General features: G+C 43.3%; 1 protein-coding gene across 3 annotated transcripts in view; it reads right to left on the reverse strand.

Moving 5' to 3' along the window:
* Positions 1 to 17,101, reverse strand: part of NUP153 (nucleoporin 153) — a 44,146-nt gene extending 27,045 nt beyond the window's left edge. For all 3 annotated transcript variants that reach the window (XM_066558281.1, XM_066558273.1, XM_066558264.1), the window contains exons 1-2: positions 16,901 to 17,101; positions 423 to 639 (exon numbers count right to left, since the gene is read on the reverse strand). In XM_066558281.1, coding sequence (XP_066414378.1) covers positions 423 to 639; positions 16,901 to 17,002 — 319 coding nt within the window. In that variant the 5' untranslated portion in view covers positions 17,003 to 17,101. The remainder of the gene's footprint in view (positions 1 to 422; positions 640 to 16,900) is intronic.
* Positions 17,102 to 18,783: the final 1,682 nt, after the last annotated feature.

Consider the following 18,783-nt stretch of genomic DNA (forward strand, 5'->3'; position numbering starts at 1 on the left):
TGTTTCTACTACCTTAAGCAATTAGATAAACTTTCATCCCAGATCCTTTAAAAAGAAAATGTAACCCAACACACTTGCAAATGAATGCTAGCAGTATTTTACACTTGGCTACTTGACTACCTGAAGTTAACTCATGACTTTCAAGGGCTCTAAGTGAACTTCCAGTATGTTTAAACTTTGAAGCTAAGGCAGTTCTAAAAACTGAGTTACTGAGGTTTATTCCTTTGTTTTTCCAATACGTGGGGTTATTTTGAGTTGGGGTTTTCGGCAGGTTGGTCATTTTGGTTTGGGTGTTGCAGGGTTTTTTGTTGCTTTTTTTCTGTCCAAACGCTCCTTCCAGCCTCCCCTAGAAATGTAGATTCAAAACCAAAAATCTGTGAATAAATACAGATGGTCAGAATACTAAATGATATTGCACATACCTTCTAAATTAATTCTTGCTGATTCAGGCGTGACTCTCCCATCAATTACCATGGCATCTTCATTTGCATAATCATGGTGATAGTTTACTGGATTCTCTTCCTCGTTTGCAGATTCATTCATATCTACACATTTATCTTCCCTTTTATTGAAATACTTCTGCAACCATCCTGGTACAATGTTTTTCACTGATTCGGTCACTCTGCTAAGGAGCCCCAGCTTGAAAGAAAAATATATGAGCACAGTCAGCAGCATGATCTGGGATGCAACCTTGCACAGACCTCAAAGACAGACATTAGATAGCAATATTCAGATGAGTAAGATAAGAAGGTGGTGGATCCTTCATAAAGAATTCCTATACTTCTGGAACGTGCATGACAAAAATGCACTTAACACTGATTTACTACTAACCCATCAGTTTCTGCACTTCCCAGTCACCTTGGCAAAACTTCCACATTCTGAAAATACAGCTGAAGTTCACCAAAGGCTTGTCGAGTCACAAAGTCATAAAGAAATTAAATTTCTAAATAACTCCTGATGTACACATGTTTTGAGGACGCCTTCACTTGAAAAACCATCAAACCCAGAAGCTCAGCAATTATCTACAGCAATAATGATAAGCAGTAATAGCTACTAAAATCAGTGAACTTAAATATTTCTTTTTCTAATGCTGAACTGCAGGAACAATGCTCACCAAAACCCCACTATTCTGCTCTGAATAGTGAAGGGATCCTGAAAGAATCTCCAAAGAAACAGCTACAGCTGAACAACAGACTCCTCACTACAGGACTGTTGATCAGATTCCATTTGACCAATTTTCATTTTGTATCTACAAACCTTAATATTTGGCAGTTACTGAATACATAAAAGCCATTTCCATTTTGACATTTACCAATTATTTGTAATGCTTACATTCTAGTAAGAAATATTTATTTAACATTTTGGTTTAGGCAGTCGCTTGTTCCCCATCATATCCTCAAAATTTCAACATGCCTTCTTGTCAAATCTCAACCCTGTGCAGCAGAGTGCTTGCAGCATGGAGCTGCCCCTCTTACACTGACAGCAGCCACAGAACCTGCTGCTAACCTCCACAAGCTTAAGAAAGCACCAAAACTACCTCCACAATTTCAATACTTTGGAAACTGAAAAGCAACAAGAGCGTAAAAAAGATTTTTGTTGAACTTCATTGCCAGTTGCTAACACATGCATCAAGGTACTACGTTATTTTTCTGGGTTTAGGCAACAAAAATTTCTAAAAATTATTATTCATGCGTAGAAAATGGAGAATATTCTTTGAACATGTAGTAGTTAGTCTAGTAAACAACTCTGAAACAAGAACCCTGTTGTATTCAACTTTCTTTAAAAATTCAGCACACATGAAAGAAAAAGTCCATATCTGTCATTCACATATTTCATACACAGTAACACAAACACCAACTTACAGGACAGCCTTGAATCTGGAGTTAGGAGGGGGGCTGGCAAAGAGGAGAAAAGCAAGGTAGAAAACAAAAGTCTATTCACAGAAAGAAAGTCATCTTAATTTACAATTTGACATGTTTCATAATGATCTGTAATTTAATCTTTTACTTGCACAAAGACAGAATAACTAGCCTGGGACAGCCTGAAGTAGATAGAATATAGCATAATAAATGCATCTATCACAATTACCACACTAAGATGCACACTAATATGCCATGCTTAGAGTGTTGCTGCTATTCTACATAAATACTAAGCCTCAACACCAGAGCTTCAAAAGCAGTTCAGTGCCTGGCACCAGCAAAGAGGCAGCCTGTACCTCTGCTCCCAGCCCCTTATTTTCACCTTTACTTGTGACACACTGTCCCCCTTTAGGGGAGTGAGTATTTTGCTGCTACGAATAAAAGCATATCAGGAACTCAGAGTCAAAATTTGCCAAAATAAGCAAATGCTCAGGACACAAACTGCATCCAAGGCAATTGCTCTTTCCAAAAAGACAGGCATTACTATATTCAGTATTGCTAGAGAATCTCTCCATTAAAGAGTGAGACATTACTGGACATAAAACAGGTGCCAGTATGATTCTCTTGCTGAGGAAATCCTCCCAGGACTGAAAACTACCTGAGACTCAAAATGGAAGAAGCCACAGGCATCCAGAAGAGTAAACACCCAACCATTAGTAATCCTAATGAGTAACTGGAGAATGTAGCCAGACTAGTAATCAACTAAGATGATGTTTTACCATCCATATCTGACACCAGACTGGTTTGACCCTTTCATGCAAATGGCAGCCTTGCCATTCTCCACATAGTCAGCATTCCAAGCTGGATAACACAGGGTAACTTCCCAAACCTGCCCATGAGCTGGAACTCAGCACAGCAGTACTGCACCAAGTACTAATGGCCTGCTCCATCCAGCTTAGGCACAGTGGTAGACAAGGAGCATAGTTTTATACTCCAGAATAATTCTGGCTTAGTGACAAAGCAAGAGAAAGCAAAATACATGTAAAGGCACCTACATTTTCTGTCAGTAAAATATGTTAAAGGCACTGTGATAGAACTATGCAGGCATTATAAATGAGCCATCATCAAAAACAGATTCCATTAAAAAAAAACACCTCCCCCCTAAAAGTATTCCACATTCCCCAGGTATGCCTATTCAAATACACACAGATGACACACCAAAAGAAAACCCACCAGAATTCCTTCCATCATCTCTTATCTGCCCATCAGAGCTAAAAGCCAATCAATAAAGCTCTGTGGTTGGATTCCTGATCAAGTCAGGCAGTTAAGGTACCACTGACCAACTACACATTTGAACATGCATACTGCTTATTCCTGCCAGAACAATTCAGCAAAATGGCATGCCTTACTGTCTTTAAAGGTGGCATTTTAATCTTACCCTAACTTGCAGTTTTCTTATACTTCAACTTCAGCACATGCATTTGAACACCCTTTCCCTCTCTCGGCACATGCAAACAAGCCAACCCTGTCAGCAGCAGAGCACACCCCCTCTACTACTGTGTCACTAGCTCTGCACTTTGTTCATCCCATCTCCTCAGAGAGGAATCATTAATCCTTCTAGAAAGCTGACAAGGATAGTACACATCTCATTGATGCCAACAGATCTTCAGATATGAAGTACAGAAGACACAGCAAGAGACAACTCTAGCAGGCTTATTCTCCAGCCAACTGCTCAGATCCTGATCTTCTCACGCCACAAATATGAACCAGCCTCTTCCAGAACACCTTCATTCAGTACAGCTACTCTGAACATGCTACTGCACAAAAACTGTTCTAGTTCCCAGTCTCAGGTTGCGAGCAGAGGACATGGCACTGGCACTCAGTCTAATGTTCATAACTTCTCATTTCTACAGGCCACACAGGTACCAAACTTAGTATCATGGAAGGGCAAAAGATTCAGAGGGGCAGTCCCAACTGTGTGACTGCTGTGTTTTATTCAGTGAAAATGTTTTACTCCTTAACTGACTGATTTCAGAGGTTTGAGCTGCTGTCAGTATCAACTGCTATCACCTCAAATACACTCACCCCAAAAAATATCAGCAGGAAAGCTGAACAAAATGAAAATCCACCAGAAAGACCCAGTGTCTTATGAATAGGTATTTACAACAGTTTTTCAATATCTGTGCATCATCTCAAGTGTCTGCAGCTCTGCTAGATCTAAGTCTATGTATACAAACATCATAGCAACAGTAACTACAGTAACAGCTACTCCAAGGCATATTGGCTTGACATCATGGAATCACTGAACTATTAAAGCTGGAAAAGACTTCTTAGATCATTGTGTCCAACTGGGACCCAAGAGTCCAAACCCTCCTTGTTTGGGCACAAACACTCATTAGTGAGTTTCAAGCCCTGCTCCTTAGGTCCCAAGACTCATCTGAATGGCCCAGAGCATTATTTTGAAGGCTCCACGTCCGATTTGGAAGGCCCAAAGCCTCACTTGTAGAATTCAAAGTCTTTATAAAGTACAAAGGCACATCTCCAGGCCCAAACCTTAGCTTCCAAAGCCTCCTATTTAGGATTCAGCCTTTATCTAATGGGCTCAAAGCCTTCCTCTGTGCCTCCAAAACCCCATTTCTAGGGAGCAGAGCCTCAGTTCAAGGTATTGAAGCATCATTTGAGGGCACAAAATCCAAGAAAATCCAACTGCAGCATTCAAACCCTCCTACTCACCTCCAAAAACCTACTCCTGTGTTGGAGACTCAAATCCTTCCTTGGAGGGTCCAAAGCCCTCTTCTCATAAGGTCATGGAATCATTAAGGTTGGAAAACACCTTTAGGATCATCAAGTCCAACTGTTAATTCAGCACTACCATCATGTTCACCATTCAACCACATCCTCAAGTGCCAGCTCCAACTGCCCTTCTCTGGACAGGTTCTAGCCCCTCAGTGTGCTCCTCACAGAGAGTGGCCCAAATCTGAACACAGGTTTCCAGGTGTGGCCTCACCAGTGCTGAGTACAGGGGGATAATCACTGCCCTGATCCTCCTGACCACATTATTGCTGATAGATACCAGGATGCCACTGGCCTTCCTGGCCAGCTGTGCACAGCTGGCTGCTCTTCAGACACTGCTGACCAGCACCACCATGTCCTTTTCCGCCATGCAGCTTTCCAGCCACCTTTACCCCAGCCAGCAGGGGGTTACTGTGACCCAAATTTAGGACTTGGCACTTCATCTTACTGAACCTCATACAACTGGCCTCAGCCCACCTACCAAGCCTTCCCAGACCCTGTCTAGAACTTTCCTGTCCTCCAGATGATCAACACTCCTGCCCAGCTGGGTGTCATCTTGCAAACTGGCTTGGGGTGCAATCAATCCCCCTTGTCCAGGTCAGTGATGAAGATGTTAAAAAGGACTGGCCCCAATATTGAGCCCTGGCAAACACCATTTGTGCCTGGTCACCAGCTGGATGCAATCCCATTCACCACCACACTCTGGGCCTGGCCATCCACACAGTTTTTTATTCAGCAAAGATCACACCCATTAACATCATGGGAAGCCAGGAAAATGCCATGGGAAATGGTGTCAAAGGCTTTACAATAAATTCTAGGTAGATAACATCCAACATCCACCAAGTGGGTAACTCTACCACAGGAGATCAGATTGGTCAAGCAGGATCTGTCTTCATAAACCCATGCTGGCTGCAACACTAAGCAAAAGATGCAGACAGAAGTATCAGTTACCAAACAGGTGTCATAATTTACTACTTTAAAAGACCATTTCTTCAAAGGATTTATATAAAGAAAGAAAGAAAAATAAGTAGTTTGTGGTCATAGTTTGAATTCCAAACTTAAAAGCAGGCAATAGCTGGCCAAAAATATATTTCTTGGCCAAAAATATTTACAGAATAGGACAGTTGTTCCAGCTTGTTAGGGTCTTTCACATAGCATAGGGTGAGGAAAGTACTGGCAGAAGCACTCAGCAGTGACACATTACTCAAAAACATCCATTTTGTAACTGAGTTTCAGTCCAGAAGGTTCAAGTATGAAAAAATTGTATAAAAATTATATAGCAGTCATACACTTAGAGAAATTTGTCAGAGATGCAAAATACACAACTGGATAAAAGAGCTGATTTCCACTTCACTGTACACACACCTCTGTAAAGCATCAAATTCTTGCCTCTCAGAGACTTCCTTGCTTCCAATTTCAAAGTTAAAGCTATGAGAACATATGAATCAGTAAGTCCTCAAAAAGAAAGTTATCAGTGAAGTTCACTGAGACAGAGCAGATCAATCTAACCAATTCCAAACACCAAAAAGGAATTTTCTTTCCCTCCACCCCCCCACAGTTAGCTCATGCCAGCTCTGGCACATAACAGGCTAATCTCCATACTAGCTGAATTCATTAATCTGGCAAAAAGTACATGTTTCTCTGCTGGGCCAATGAGTTAAACTGGCTCAGTGCACCAGAACTGGCCTGAGAGAAAGCACGATCAGGCAGTCAGAACCAGAGGAACATGAAATAAAACTTCTCTTTTCTTTCAATCATCCTGTGCCCATATTGTCATTAAAGACACTGTCCCATTCTCCTCTTCATCTCACCCTTCCCTTGTGCTGCCACTAGCACATACAAGCAACCAAATGATGAACTGTAGCAAGACTCTATTAAATAGGTCCAACCAAAAATCTGTCTATAGACCATGATGGTGAGGGACTACCCCTCAGGGGGGCATCAGGCTGCTGGTACAGCTTACCATGTGCCTGCATTGATGCTCATGTAACAGCAGGAATAGAAATGGAAACATGACATGATAGTCTCTTGTAGCAGCAGACTTAGACTGGATTAGACTAACTCTGCTTTTGCTATTCAGGGAGTGGCTTCAATTTGGATGTAGGACAGCAGAGTTTGATATTTCATTTAGAAAAAAGACAATAAAACTTATGACTTAATATGAACAATATTTTTCAGGAATGTTATTAATTATGTAACATTTGAAAAACAACAATTTTATTTAAGGCAAGTGGACTAATTCAGTTTTATTCCTGAAAGTCTTGAAGAAAGGATTATATTACCAGATGCATGTGTATTTCTTTCTTATTGCTTAGGTGAGCCTTATTTTCCTTAGTCTAGTTAGCTTTAGAATAAAGGTTCAAGGGAAATTAATGTATTTTCTGGCACTGTATGCACATCTGTATACATTATTATCACTTAAAACTGAGAGCAAAACACCAGTATGCGCTCTGAGAGATAAATCAGTGCCTAACACACTAGGTTAAATCCTTGTGACACTGAATGGTTTTTACCTGAAGTTTTGTCCACAACTTCAGCTGACACAGTGACAACATTACAAAACACACCACAAAGTACAAGGTACCTTTCTTTCTTCCTTTTAAGAAGCACTACACAGGCACTAGTTAACTCTCAGCAGCAATCAGCAATGGGCGCTGTAGATTACATTCAGTATTACCCTTTGAGATGGAAATCTATCAGCAGCAAAACCAAAACATTGAAGATTCATCACACTATTTTCCCTTACAACTTTAAAAGCAGTTTTAAAGTTCTTTCTTTCCCAATTTAAGAAGGAACTCCAAGTAGTTAGTATTTTTTAATTGAGGACTGCTCATCTCAGCTGCTACAGTGTGTCCCCAGGTAAGTTTCATACGCAATATCTAGAATTATATTAATTGAAATGCTGCTCAGAATATCTTTCCTCTAAGGAAACCATATAGTCTAAACTTATTACTTTTATTTCTGACATAACCACAAGGAACAAGTTTAAAACTAGAATGATCAGAAGTACATTTCCCATGGCAACAGATGGTCTTTACAAGTTCATTAACACAAGTTATCAGATTTTGCAAAGTATAACATGCATTTTATATTTACGATTTAAATACATTATTTGCACATAAAATTGTTTATCTTATTTATAGGCACTCTATACACATTAAGATGCAATTCATTATGTATTTCAATATCACCAAACATAACTGGTAATGGCAAAGTCTTCCTCTTTCCTGCATTTATAGCCAAGGAGTTCATGCATACATACAAAGGCTATCAATGCATCATACCCCACATTACAAATTTGCTACCTGCCACAATGCACAAGGCTCCCAGCAAAGAACTAAACATTTTCAACGTTATTTTGCCTGAAAGCACTCACAAACAAAACATGGTACCATCACACTATGGCACATAGTGGTGAGGACACACTATGTATTTAAACCCAAAAACGGGCAGCCCAAATTCTGCAACAACTCCTGAAGCAGCAGTTAAATGCCATCTGAGCTTGCCAATGTCCATCCCTATGTCCAGTGCTTCCTACTGAGGATAAGGCTTGAAGGTTTGAAGCATATTTCACAAAACTAAGCTACAAAATCTCACTCCTGACTTTTTGGAGAACACAGTCATCAAAACAGAAGACTGGAATTAAATCTTTCAAGATAAACCAGTATTAGTAAAAAAACGCAAAATATTCACATCCTCCCTCTGAAGTATCTTTTCAGTCCATGTTGATCTACAAACTGAGCTGATAATAGCACATACCAGTCATTTTGCAAAATCTACAGCCAATCCTGTTGCACCCTCAGTATGTTATCTAATTCACAAATTTTAACAGGTAAATTAAAATCAAGTAAGTAAATCATCGCATTTAGTTATTTGCTGTGATAATTTGGTACTTCAGCAAAACTCAAAGCCTTCCTACCTTTTAAGTATCATCCACAGATGTGCACCATACAAAAGTTATGCCTCACAATTCATCTAACCAGCATAACCTGCAATTACTTTAAATTGGACACATCTAACCCTGGTGCATACAGTTCCTGACTAGATTCTAAAACGTTTGGTGAATTAAGAATTGGTGCTTAAAGAAACGGAATAAATGACCTTTGGACACAGTTGCTTTAGCTGGAGCAGGGAGGGGTATTGTTACATTCCTTGACATTTTCAGGTAATATTCTGAAACTGGAAAGCCCAGGTAGCCTCAACTCTGCTGCAGGACAGTAATATTCCATTGTGAGAGGCAGCAGTATCTTTCTGGCTGTATTTTTTCATCACACTGCAACTGACAGAACCAAGAGCACCTCACTTTAAACATATAACCAGTATCTTCAGACACTTCCTTTACCAGCAACATGAAAAATTGCTATTGCATGTAGAGATTATTTTTTTGGTGACTCAAGGTCACTAAAAAATTGTCTAAAATATGTATATATTCTACAGCTCTGTAAAGTAAGTTTAGTAACAAATACTGAGGGCTGACATTAGAACACATGCACTGATATAGATAAATTTAATACACATCTGGTTGCACCACAGCAATTCCTGAACACAGCTAGATTTAAATCAGTTTAAACCTTGTTTTTATCTGTTTTGCTTAGGATAATTTTAATTACAAGTGCACCTGTATTACAGTCTCACCAATTTTATATCTCATTACTATAAATATTTCAGTGCCTCACTGTAATTCAGTCTCAAAGAAAATGACAACTGAACAGTTTAGCTCTTTGCTTGGTTTACTTCAGTCTTGGAAGTCACCAGGCCTTGAGCTCTAATAGGGGAAAGAGTTTTGTGACATATCTACTTCAAAAACATTTGATTCAAAATACAATCATAACTAAAAGCAAAGTCAGCCAGCTCCCCAAGACACTCTCACACAACTTTTTCCAAGAGCAAAACCATCAAGAAAACATTAAATAGTCTCAGCAAAGAGAAGCAAAGTTTTCTACTGCCTCATGTATTCGCAAATTGTGTATGTGCTATTCACAGGTGTAGGACTCAATGCATGCTGGTGTATCTGTGTTAGCCCAAGCATTTCATCCCAGCAAATGGGAATGCAATGATGATGATGAACTCATGTTTCAGTTGAAAAAACCCACAGTAGTCTCAAGCCAAAACCATCCAAAAATCCTGCACTTAAGTGCAACACATATAGATTCATAGAATGTTTTGGGTTGGAAGGGACCTTTAGAGGTCATCTAGTCCAAACTTCCCTGCAATGAGCAGGCGCATCTTCAACTAGATCAGGTTGCTCAGAGCCCCATCTAACCTGACCTTGAATGTTTCTAGGAAGGGAGCTTCAAACACCTCTCTAGGCAACCTGTTCCAATTTATCATCATTCTCTTCTTAAAAAATTCTTCCTTACATCCAGTGTGAATCAACCCTCCTCCTTCAGTTAAAGGAGTCTAAGTCCTCTTTAGGTTCTCAAAGGTGTTCATAAGGTCTTCCCAGAACCTTCTCTTCTCCAGGCTGAAGAGCACTAACTCTCCCAGCCTGTCTTCATGGCAGAGGCTCTTCTGCCCCCTGACAATTCTTGACGTCCATCTCTGTCCTCACTCCCAACAGGTCCATGTCCTTCCTGGGCTGAGGACCCCAGAGCTGGATGCAATACTCCAGGTGGGGCCTCACCAGAGAGGAGTGGAAGAACAGAATCCTCTCCCTCAACCTGCTGGCCACACTGCTTTGGATGCAGCCCAGGATATGTTTGCCTTTCTGGAAGCACACATTGCCAACTCATAGGCAGCCTCTCATGCATCAGCAACCCCAAATCCTTGGCAGAGCTGCTCTCCATCTACTCATGCCCCAGCTTGCATTGGTACTGGGGTTGCACCAAGCCAAGGGCAGTACAATAAATACTAAACTGATTACACAGAATATTAAAAAGCAAAAAACACGAGATTTTTTCAATTTAATGGCAGAAAAAAAATGGAAAAGTATATCACATGACCTGCCACTAAGACAGGAGACATTTTTAAAAATTGGTCAGCAAAATAGGAACCCTAGAACAAAGCCTTTTAGTTACTCTCTTTTTGAGGGCAAGCTCGCAATTTACTCCGGAAAAACTGCAACAGTGAGACAGAGGCATTATCCTCAAGAGACAGCACAACCCCAAAGACAGAATTAGAGGATAGACCAGCAAAAGGATTACCAACCTAGAGCAACAGTGACATTTACACTGAAACTATGCCTGCATGTGCTCTGTGGTCCAGCTGCAGCAGCTCTGACAGAACCACAGACACAGAGGCTGCATGGCACCCCAGAGATCACCTACTACTGCAACCTCCTCCTCAGACAATGGCCAAAACCAGCAGGTCCACCTGGGTTTTGAGACATCTCTGGGCAGTTCTTCCAACATGCTGGCGAGTCTCACAGTTAAAAGATTTTTCCTATTATGAAATCAGAATTTCCATTTTGGCATCTTGAGTCCATTGTCCCTTTGTATTGCTATGAATCTCCTAGAAGAGCTTGCTACACTTTCTCTGTAGTCTTATTAGGTATTTGCTGCTCTTAATCTCAACACACCCAGTTCTCCAAGCCATTATGATTTTGATGTCTCCCAACCAGACTCACTCCTGTATGTTTTCCTTGTCTTTTTTTGAACTGGAGAGGACAAAACTAGACACAACAGTCCAGATGCAGTCCTAGAAGTGCTGCATTCAGGGGAAAAAGCGACTCCCTTAACATCCTTCCCACACACTTACTAATACCTCCCAGTATGCAGCTGGCCTCTTTACCTCAAGAGTGTGCTGCTGACTCACATTCAACTTGCTGTCCAGCAGGTAGGTGGGGTTGTTTTGTCCCAGATGAAGGACTTCACATTTGCCTTTATTAAGACTCACAAGGTTCTTGGCAGCCGACTTCTGCCAAGTTCCCTCAATGGCAGCCCCATTCTTCATTATGCAACAGGGCTGAAGTTCCCAAGGGTTGGTATTATCTGCTGAGGATCCATGGCATTCCTTGGTTGTTAATAAAGACATGGAACAACCTCAATATCAACCTCGGAGAGCTCTATTAGCAATTGGCTGCCACTGGATCTTTGTACTGCTGGTCACAACCCTTTGAGGTCAATGGTCCTGCTAATTTTCCAATCACTTTACCGTCCACCTGACAAGTCCGTATTTCACCAAGTGGACATCAGGGATCACATGGGAGACCATGCTGCAGGCATTGCTAAAGTCCAGGTAAACAACATCCACCGTTTGCCCCATGACCACTGAGCCAGTCATCCCAGTGTGTTATGAATTCAGTACATAATGCTATGGCAGCAGCCCACCACCTGCAGTAACCTGCAATACTTTTGCTCAAACATTTTTGGCGCACAAAAGACTCTGAACTCTGTCCCACCGAGTTGTTAGAATCAATCATTGTTGAGCAGCAGCTCAGTTTGTCCATGGCAGGGGAGCAAGAACTGGTTCTAATTACTGACTGGAGGAATAAATAACTCAGAGGAAGTGATGTGCTGCCAGCAACCAAAGACAATTTGCAGTGTCCCAGCTAACACACTCAATTATTTCATCTGCTTTTTTCTTTTCCTAAGATACCACTCATTAATACTGCTTGTCCCCAACACTTCACAGCCTCCAAGACTGTCACAACAACACTTTGAAACAAACCCTAGAATATTAATGAAATGCTATAGCAATCATCATCTACAATTTGTAAAGTGTATAGTACTGCTAGCCTAAATGAGAGAAAACTGTCAATATCTCAGTGTTATAAATTCTTCCCAATTAGGATACATTTTTGTTTACAGTAGCAGTAGAAAGCCAAGTGCCAAATTTAAGTACCTGTTTTGCCAATACAGTATCATATTGCTGGGACAACGACAAAACTTCTGATGTTGACTATCAGCCCATCTTTTAAAAAAAATCTTTAAATACACATTAAACATTTCTTCAAATCTATTTGTTTTAGCTCAATGTGCTAGCTTACTACTAAACCAAATCAAGCAGAATTGCATACAAATACAACCATACTAAGTGTGCTTCAAGGTGCAATCCTGTTGACTGGAGTTAATAAAATGGTATTTGTGTAGGTCCATATGGACATTCTTAATAAACTCTTTTTAAATTATCCTTTTCCTGTTTAAGGCCTATGAAACCTAGGTTACATTGCTCAATATGATACTCTAAGAACTCTTAAGCATCAAAGTTTCAAAATTTCCTCACAAAATAAACCTGGTGGTTTGTAAGATCCCTTCTGCCCACGGCCTGCAGTCACTGCCAAGCAAGGCCTACCTTCAAGACAGCAGCAGGCAGCAATGCAATGCTTTAGACACTGCTGCATACAATTTTCAGTTCCCAGTCCTGTACCTAGTCCCTCTGGGAAGAACCTTTTATGATGTCTCAAGTGACTTGGTGAAACTCACAAATCCAGAGGGGCTTTCATGACCCAGGCCTATGAAAGTGACTTCCAGAGGCCTTCTGGTCCCCTTTGTCAGGTTATGTCCTAACTACATCAGCACAAGACCAACTACAATACATGCACAGATTTACGCTGGTTTCATCAAGGAAAGCATCTTTGGATTTGGACATCTATATTATAAATATGCACTGGCACATACACATGTAGGAAAAAGGGAAAACATTGCTCCTTGGCAGAAGTTTTAATGTACAGACATTATCTCTCATATCAAACAGCTCTAAGCTAAAGCTTAATGTGAATATAGAAGTTTATGGGAAGGTTATAAACACTTTTCAGGTAACTGTTTTTTTCTCATGCTTAAATCTGCCTGTATGAGTTTAAATAAAAGTGCAGGAAAATCAAAGTTCTCTGACTCCTTCATCTGAATGCTTAATACTCAAAAAAAAAAATTACCACTAGAAGTTATTTTATTATTTTCTCCTTTAAGTCACACTTAAAATCTCTGAAATCTGTTACCTGGATGAGAATGGCACTGTTCCAAGTTAAACCAGCACACACACGAAAGCACAAAATTAAACATAAAATTAACAATAGGAACATACAAATACTCTTCTAGAAGCAGTTTAATAAGCCAGCAATGCAAACATCCCTCCCATTTAACACATCCGCATCGGTAATTCCCATCATCGGTCTACCTAAATGACCAGGACAAACTAGCACTTAGAAACACTGGGGCCACATCTGGAAGATGAAACCGAGATGCCGGACACAACAGCTCCCTCACTTGGCATGAGCTTAGTTCTCAGAGAAGCTGTAATTTTAACCCAAGTGCCTAAGCTCCTTAAGAAGTGCATGAGGAGGCAGGGTACTTCAGCACGGGATGGCCAAGTGAACACTGTGCTGAGCACAGCATAACCTAAACTCGATGCATTCAGTGTGGAGCTGTCAACACTCTACCCCAAGGAAAGCATAGTCAATGGGAAGAACTCCACCATCCTACTCCAAGAACACCCACCAAAGAGATACAAAAAGGCTCTTTTCATTCTGATATGTGACTCTCCCACCTCAAATCTTCATGGTAAGGGAGTGGATACTGTCCTTACCTCGTGGTGCTACTACTTTTTGTTTCTTGGTTTAATAATACAGCTGCTGACAGTGCACTTTTTATAAAGCAGGATGGTAGCCCAGAAAAGAAAATACTGTGGTTTAGTTCCTTCACTAGTGGGGGAAATCTACTCATAGCTCCATCTTCCAAGAGAAAATACAAACTGCAAGTCACATCCTCCAAGCAGCATCTGTTCATCTCTCCTATTTGAGACTGGTTTAAAAAAAGACTCTACAGTTAAAAAAACACACACACCAACGTAATGAAATGTGGCTCTATCAGGCACCTGGGGAGAAAAGGGCAGGAAATTCTGCACTTTCCATGTTTATTCCAAGAATATATAAAACAAATAACTTCTGAAACCACGGATCAGAGGCTGTATGTCTCCACTCTTGGAAGGTAACATCTTATACATCCTCTTCCTGGCTCAAGGAATCACACATTCTTGTTCTGAATAACACAGTTTCAGTCAGAAGAACTCAAAGACAGCACACAGCTTGGCAACTGGGATATTTGCCCAGAAAGTGGAAGATGTAGGTTGATGTCTCTAGGCAAAAAAAAAAAATCTGAAGCAGGGTCTACCACATTTTGAACAAATGCTTTAGCTAATCATCTTTGAAAAGCAGCAGCATCTCCTCTTCCAAATGTCTTCTAAAGCTGTTGCTGCACTTAATGGAAGACTGACTCTGCAGCATGCTGGGCTGACTGGAGAATTCCCACCTGACCAAGCTCCCTAGGAGACTATGGCAAAATAACAACATCAAGAAAGCATAACAACTTCAGAAAAACACACAACAGGCTTACTATTGTAAGCCTGGCATCATGCTACTCATCTTTCATACAAGTGGAAAAGAACCAAATATCCTAAGAATTTTAAAGGTATTAGCAACATGGCATTCAGTGCTTAGACACCTTTGGAACTTGGTGATAAGAGACTGAATTTTCAGGACTGCAGTCTTGACCCCAAGCACTTAGAACAGTTTTAATACAGTATTTCTATGAGCTTCCTTATTGATAATAGTTTGGGGAGCAGGAGATCATGTCCAGACTGCATTGAGCACTTCCATGTCTTCCCAAACTCATTACTGAGGGACAACACCAAACCACAGAATACTTTCTGCAGAGTGGATGTTATATTGAAAATAAGAACACTTATCAATTAATTCCAATTCAAGTAAGCTATCTACCCAGAGCTCATCTTTTTATGTAATGCAGGTTAGCAAGATACATAGGGTTAAAAAGTCATTCCTTACAATAAATGCACGTATCTGACACCTATCTGTTTGACTACCATTTCTTCCCCAATATATTACTTGTTAATTTGATTGATGTATTTGACTTGCAGCATCCATGCTCTGGGCAGAATCCCACAGATATCCCCCCAAGCACGTGTTTGCTTTGCCCCATTGTTTAAATAAACCTACTAGAAAACACAGAGGTAAGAGACAATAGAATAATCCGAAAATCATCTAACCTAATTCTTTTAAATTCAACTGTTTTATCGGTTATCTACACAGTATCACCACGTGCAGGATATTGCAATTTCAACATTACTCTGTTGTTCACGTATGAGCTTTCAACATTTGCTCTGCAAGTGAAGTGCAGTGATTCTTTGGATGAAGCGTCACCCTGCCCGCTTTACAAGGACAACACTGCTGATCAGTGTGCTATACAAAGTATTAAGTATAGTACTTCTCAAATAATAAAAACTAATTGAGCAACAATTTATGCATAACACATCCTCAATTTTACATACAGTATTTAATGTTCTGGCTTATATTACCGATTTAATAATGTAAACGCTTTGGTTTTACAGTCAATTTCAGATTCATAAATACATGTGAAAGGCATTTCCAGAGCACTGTCTCCAGGCATCTTGAAATTCTCTGACAAACAGGAGTTGGGAAGGATCGTTGCTTCTACTCCCTGCAGCCACTCTAAATGACATAGGATCTATGTACTGCAATTTAAAAACTGTTTTTTAAATGTTATCTATCTATTCTGTTCTACAATACAAAGAAGAACAAATGCCTCATGAATTAATTTTGCTCACATTTGCACACAGCACGTTTAGGCATAAGGAAGGGGTGAAGAAACCTAAGGGTTCCGCAGGCAGCATCCTACTAAAAAAAAAAAAAAAAAAAAAGGAAAAAAAAAAAAGGAAAAAAAAAAAGAAACCACAATGGAAGATGCCTAACTACCAAGCACCCTCAGAGACTCATTTGGAACCTGGAATTCGTCAGAAAAGCAAATATTGGAAGCTATGCACCTAAATCTGACGAGTAACTCTAACTTGATAACCCAGTTAAGGTCAATTTAATCACGATTTAACCGGGCAGCGCGGAGACAAAACAAGCATCCTACGGAGCGGGAGCCAGCCCGCTCCAACCGCGAGGAGAGGGAATGCGCACCTACCCCTTCCTAGCCGCCTTCTCCTCCTCCTCCCGCCTTTGCTCCTGCCTAGCGGGGGACAGGCGGGAGACAAAGAGGAGGCGAAATCCCCCCGCAGCCCGGCGGCGCCGGAGCGGGGTGAGCGCCCGGAAATCCCACAATCCCCATAGCCCCGGCGGGAAACCCTTCCCTCGTCTCTCCCCACAGGCCGCTCCACCGGGAAACCCCAGCCCGAAGCCGCGCACGTGGGACTGCGTGGAGAGCGGAGGGGGGGAGGGTGGCGGAGGGAAGAGGTCGGGCCTCCGGGGCGCCTCCTGCCGCCGCTGAGGGGAGCGCCGGGGGACAAGCGGGGTAGGAGGGGAAGGGCTTCACGGGGCTGACCCGCGACCTCACCTGCTGCTTGCCCCTCGCGTAGGGCGGCTTCGCGGCTCCCAAGTGGTGCCGTCGGGTCCGGATCTTGCCGCCGCCGCCGCCGCCGCCGCCGCCCGAGGCCATGATGCGATCCGGCCCGCCGCCGCCGGCGGCCTCGTCCTCCTCCTCCTGGTGCGGCCGCTGTGCTCCGCCGCGGCCCGGCAGCGCTGTCGCTGTCACCGTCCCCGCGGGGACGCGCCCGGCCGGGCCTCTCTCCCCCCGCGCCGCTCCCGCTCGCCACGCGCCGCGCGCGGCCTCTGGTGCGCGCGCGGGGGGCTCCTCCGCGGCCTCCGCCCCGCCCCTACCCGCGCGCGCGCGCGCTCGGGCGTCTTTCCCTCTCGCGCGTCTCTCCCTTCCCTGCGTTCCCTCCGCGATCCCTCCGCCCGCCGCTCCTCGCTCGCGCTCTCCCGCCCGGCGGCGGCGCCCCGCGCGCTGTCCGCCCGCCCGCCCGCGGCCCGAGCCGCCGCCGCCGCACCCCCCTGCCCTGCCGACCAACCACACGGCGGCCGCCCCGGGCCGCGCGCGCGTCACCAGACCGCGCGGGCGCGTCACACAAGCGGCGCCGGGCCGAGGGCCCGGCCGCGCACGCGCACGCGCACCGCCCCCGCCCCGAGGGAAGCGGGAGGGGAGGGGAGGGGCCGGGCCGGGCCGGGCCGGGCCGGCTCGGCTGCGCGGGAAAAGCGCTCGCTGGGATCTGCCGCGACCCGCAAAGGGATGTGGCGGGGGAAACGGCTGCCCCCGGGCGCAGCTTAGGGACGCCTTGAGCGCTAAGAGCGGAGGTCTGTGCCGGGGTCTCGCCGCAGGTGATTCCACCGCCGCCTCCCCTCTTCCCGCGGCGGTTCACAGAATGACTCAGGTTGAAAGAGACCATAGTGAGTCATCTGGTCCAACCTTTCCGCTCAAACAGTGTCGTCCCAGAGCACACGGCACAGGACTGCATCCGGACACTTCGTGACTTTCTTCAGTGAGGGAAACCCCACAACCTCTGTGGGCACCGTGTTCCAGTCTGCAGTCATTCACGCAGTAGTTTTTTTTTCCTCGTATTTAGTGGAATTTCCTGTGCATCGGTTTCTGCCCCTTGCCTCTTGACCTACTACTGCTTGACACCACCGAGCAGAGCCTGCGTCTGTCCTCCTGACACTCTGCCCCCGGCGTGCTATCCACAAGTTATCCACGCTGAACCTCCCCAAAGGGACAGCACGAGGGGGATGTTTTCCCTTGCCCCTGTTGAGGAACAGCATGGAGAACGCGGCAGGAAAAACGGCACCGGGAAGTCTGCAGTGCTGCCACTAGCAAGTGGGTTTGTGTAAGCAAGAGAAACAGCAGGTGCAGGTTTTTCATCGCTTAGTGGTGGCATGTGGAAAGGAGGTAGGAGGAAAAAGCTTCACCATGACTTTTACTTCCTCAAAACATGAGGAAGAGTACATTCCTATTACCAAGTTAAAATACATAAAAATGTGGGGTTTTATCTTACTGAAAGTTGAGAAAAATCAATGGTTTCACATTTTATTTTTAGTATCAACTTGCTGTGGGAAGGATGGAGCTGACCAGTGCAGAAAATCGCAAGCATCTTCCCTATGTGCAAGTCAATAAAACTGTTAGTCAGGACAGAGCCCTGATGTACCACACCACCCCTTCCACAAAAAAAAAAAAAAAAACAAAGCAAGCATTTATGCATTTATCCCAGCACACACCTGAAGAAAGGGTGTGTGGAACTAGGAGAGGTATGGGGGGAATTATGAGGAGCTCAAGCAAGGGTGATTCTGAAAGCATGCAGAAATGTAAACAGCAGCAGCTGCAGAGGAACAGCTGTAACAAGAAATGGTATTGGGGAATTTCGTGCTGCCTCATCTCTGCTTCATACT

Source organism: Molothrus aeneus, chromosome 1 (assembly GCF_037042795.1).
Source record: "Molothrus aeneus isolate 106 chromosome 1, BPBGC_Maene_1.0, whole genome shotgun sequence".
NCBI lineage: Eukaryota > Metazoa > Chordata > Aves > Passeriformes > Icteridae > Molothrus > Molothrus aeneus.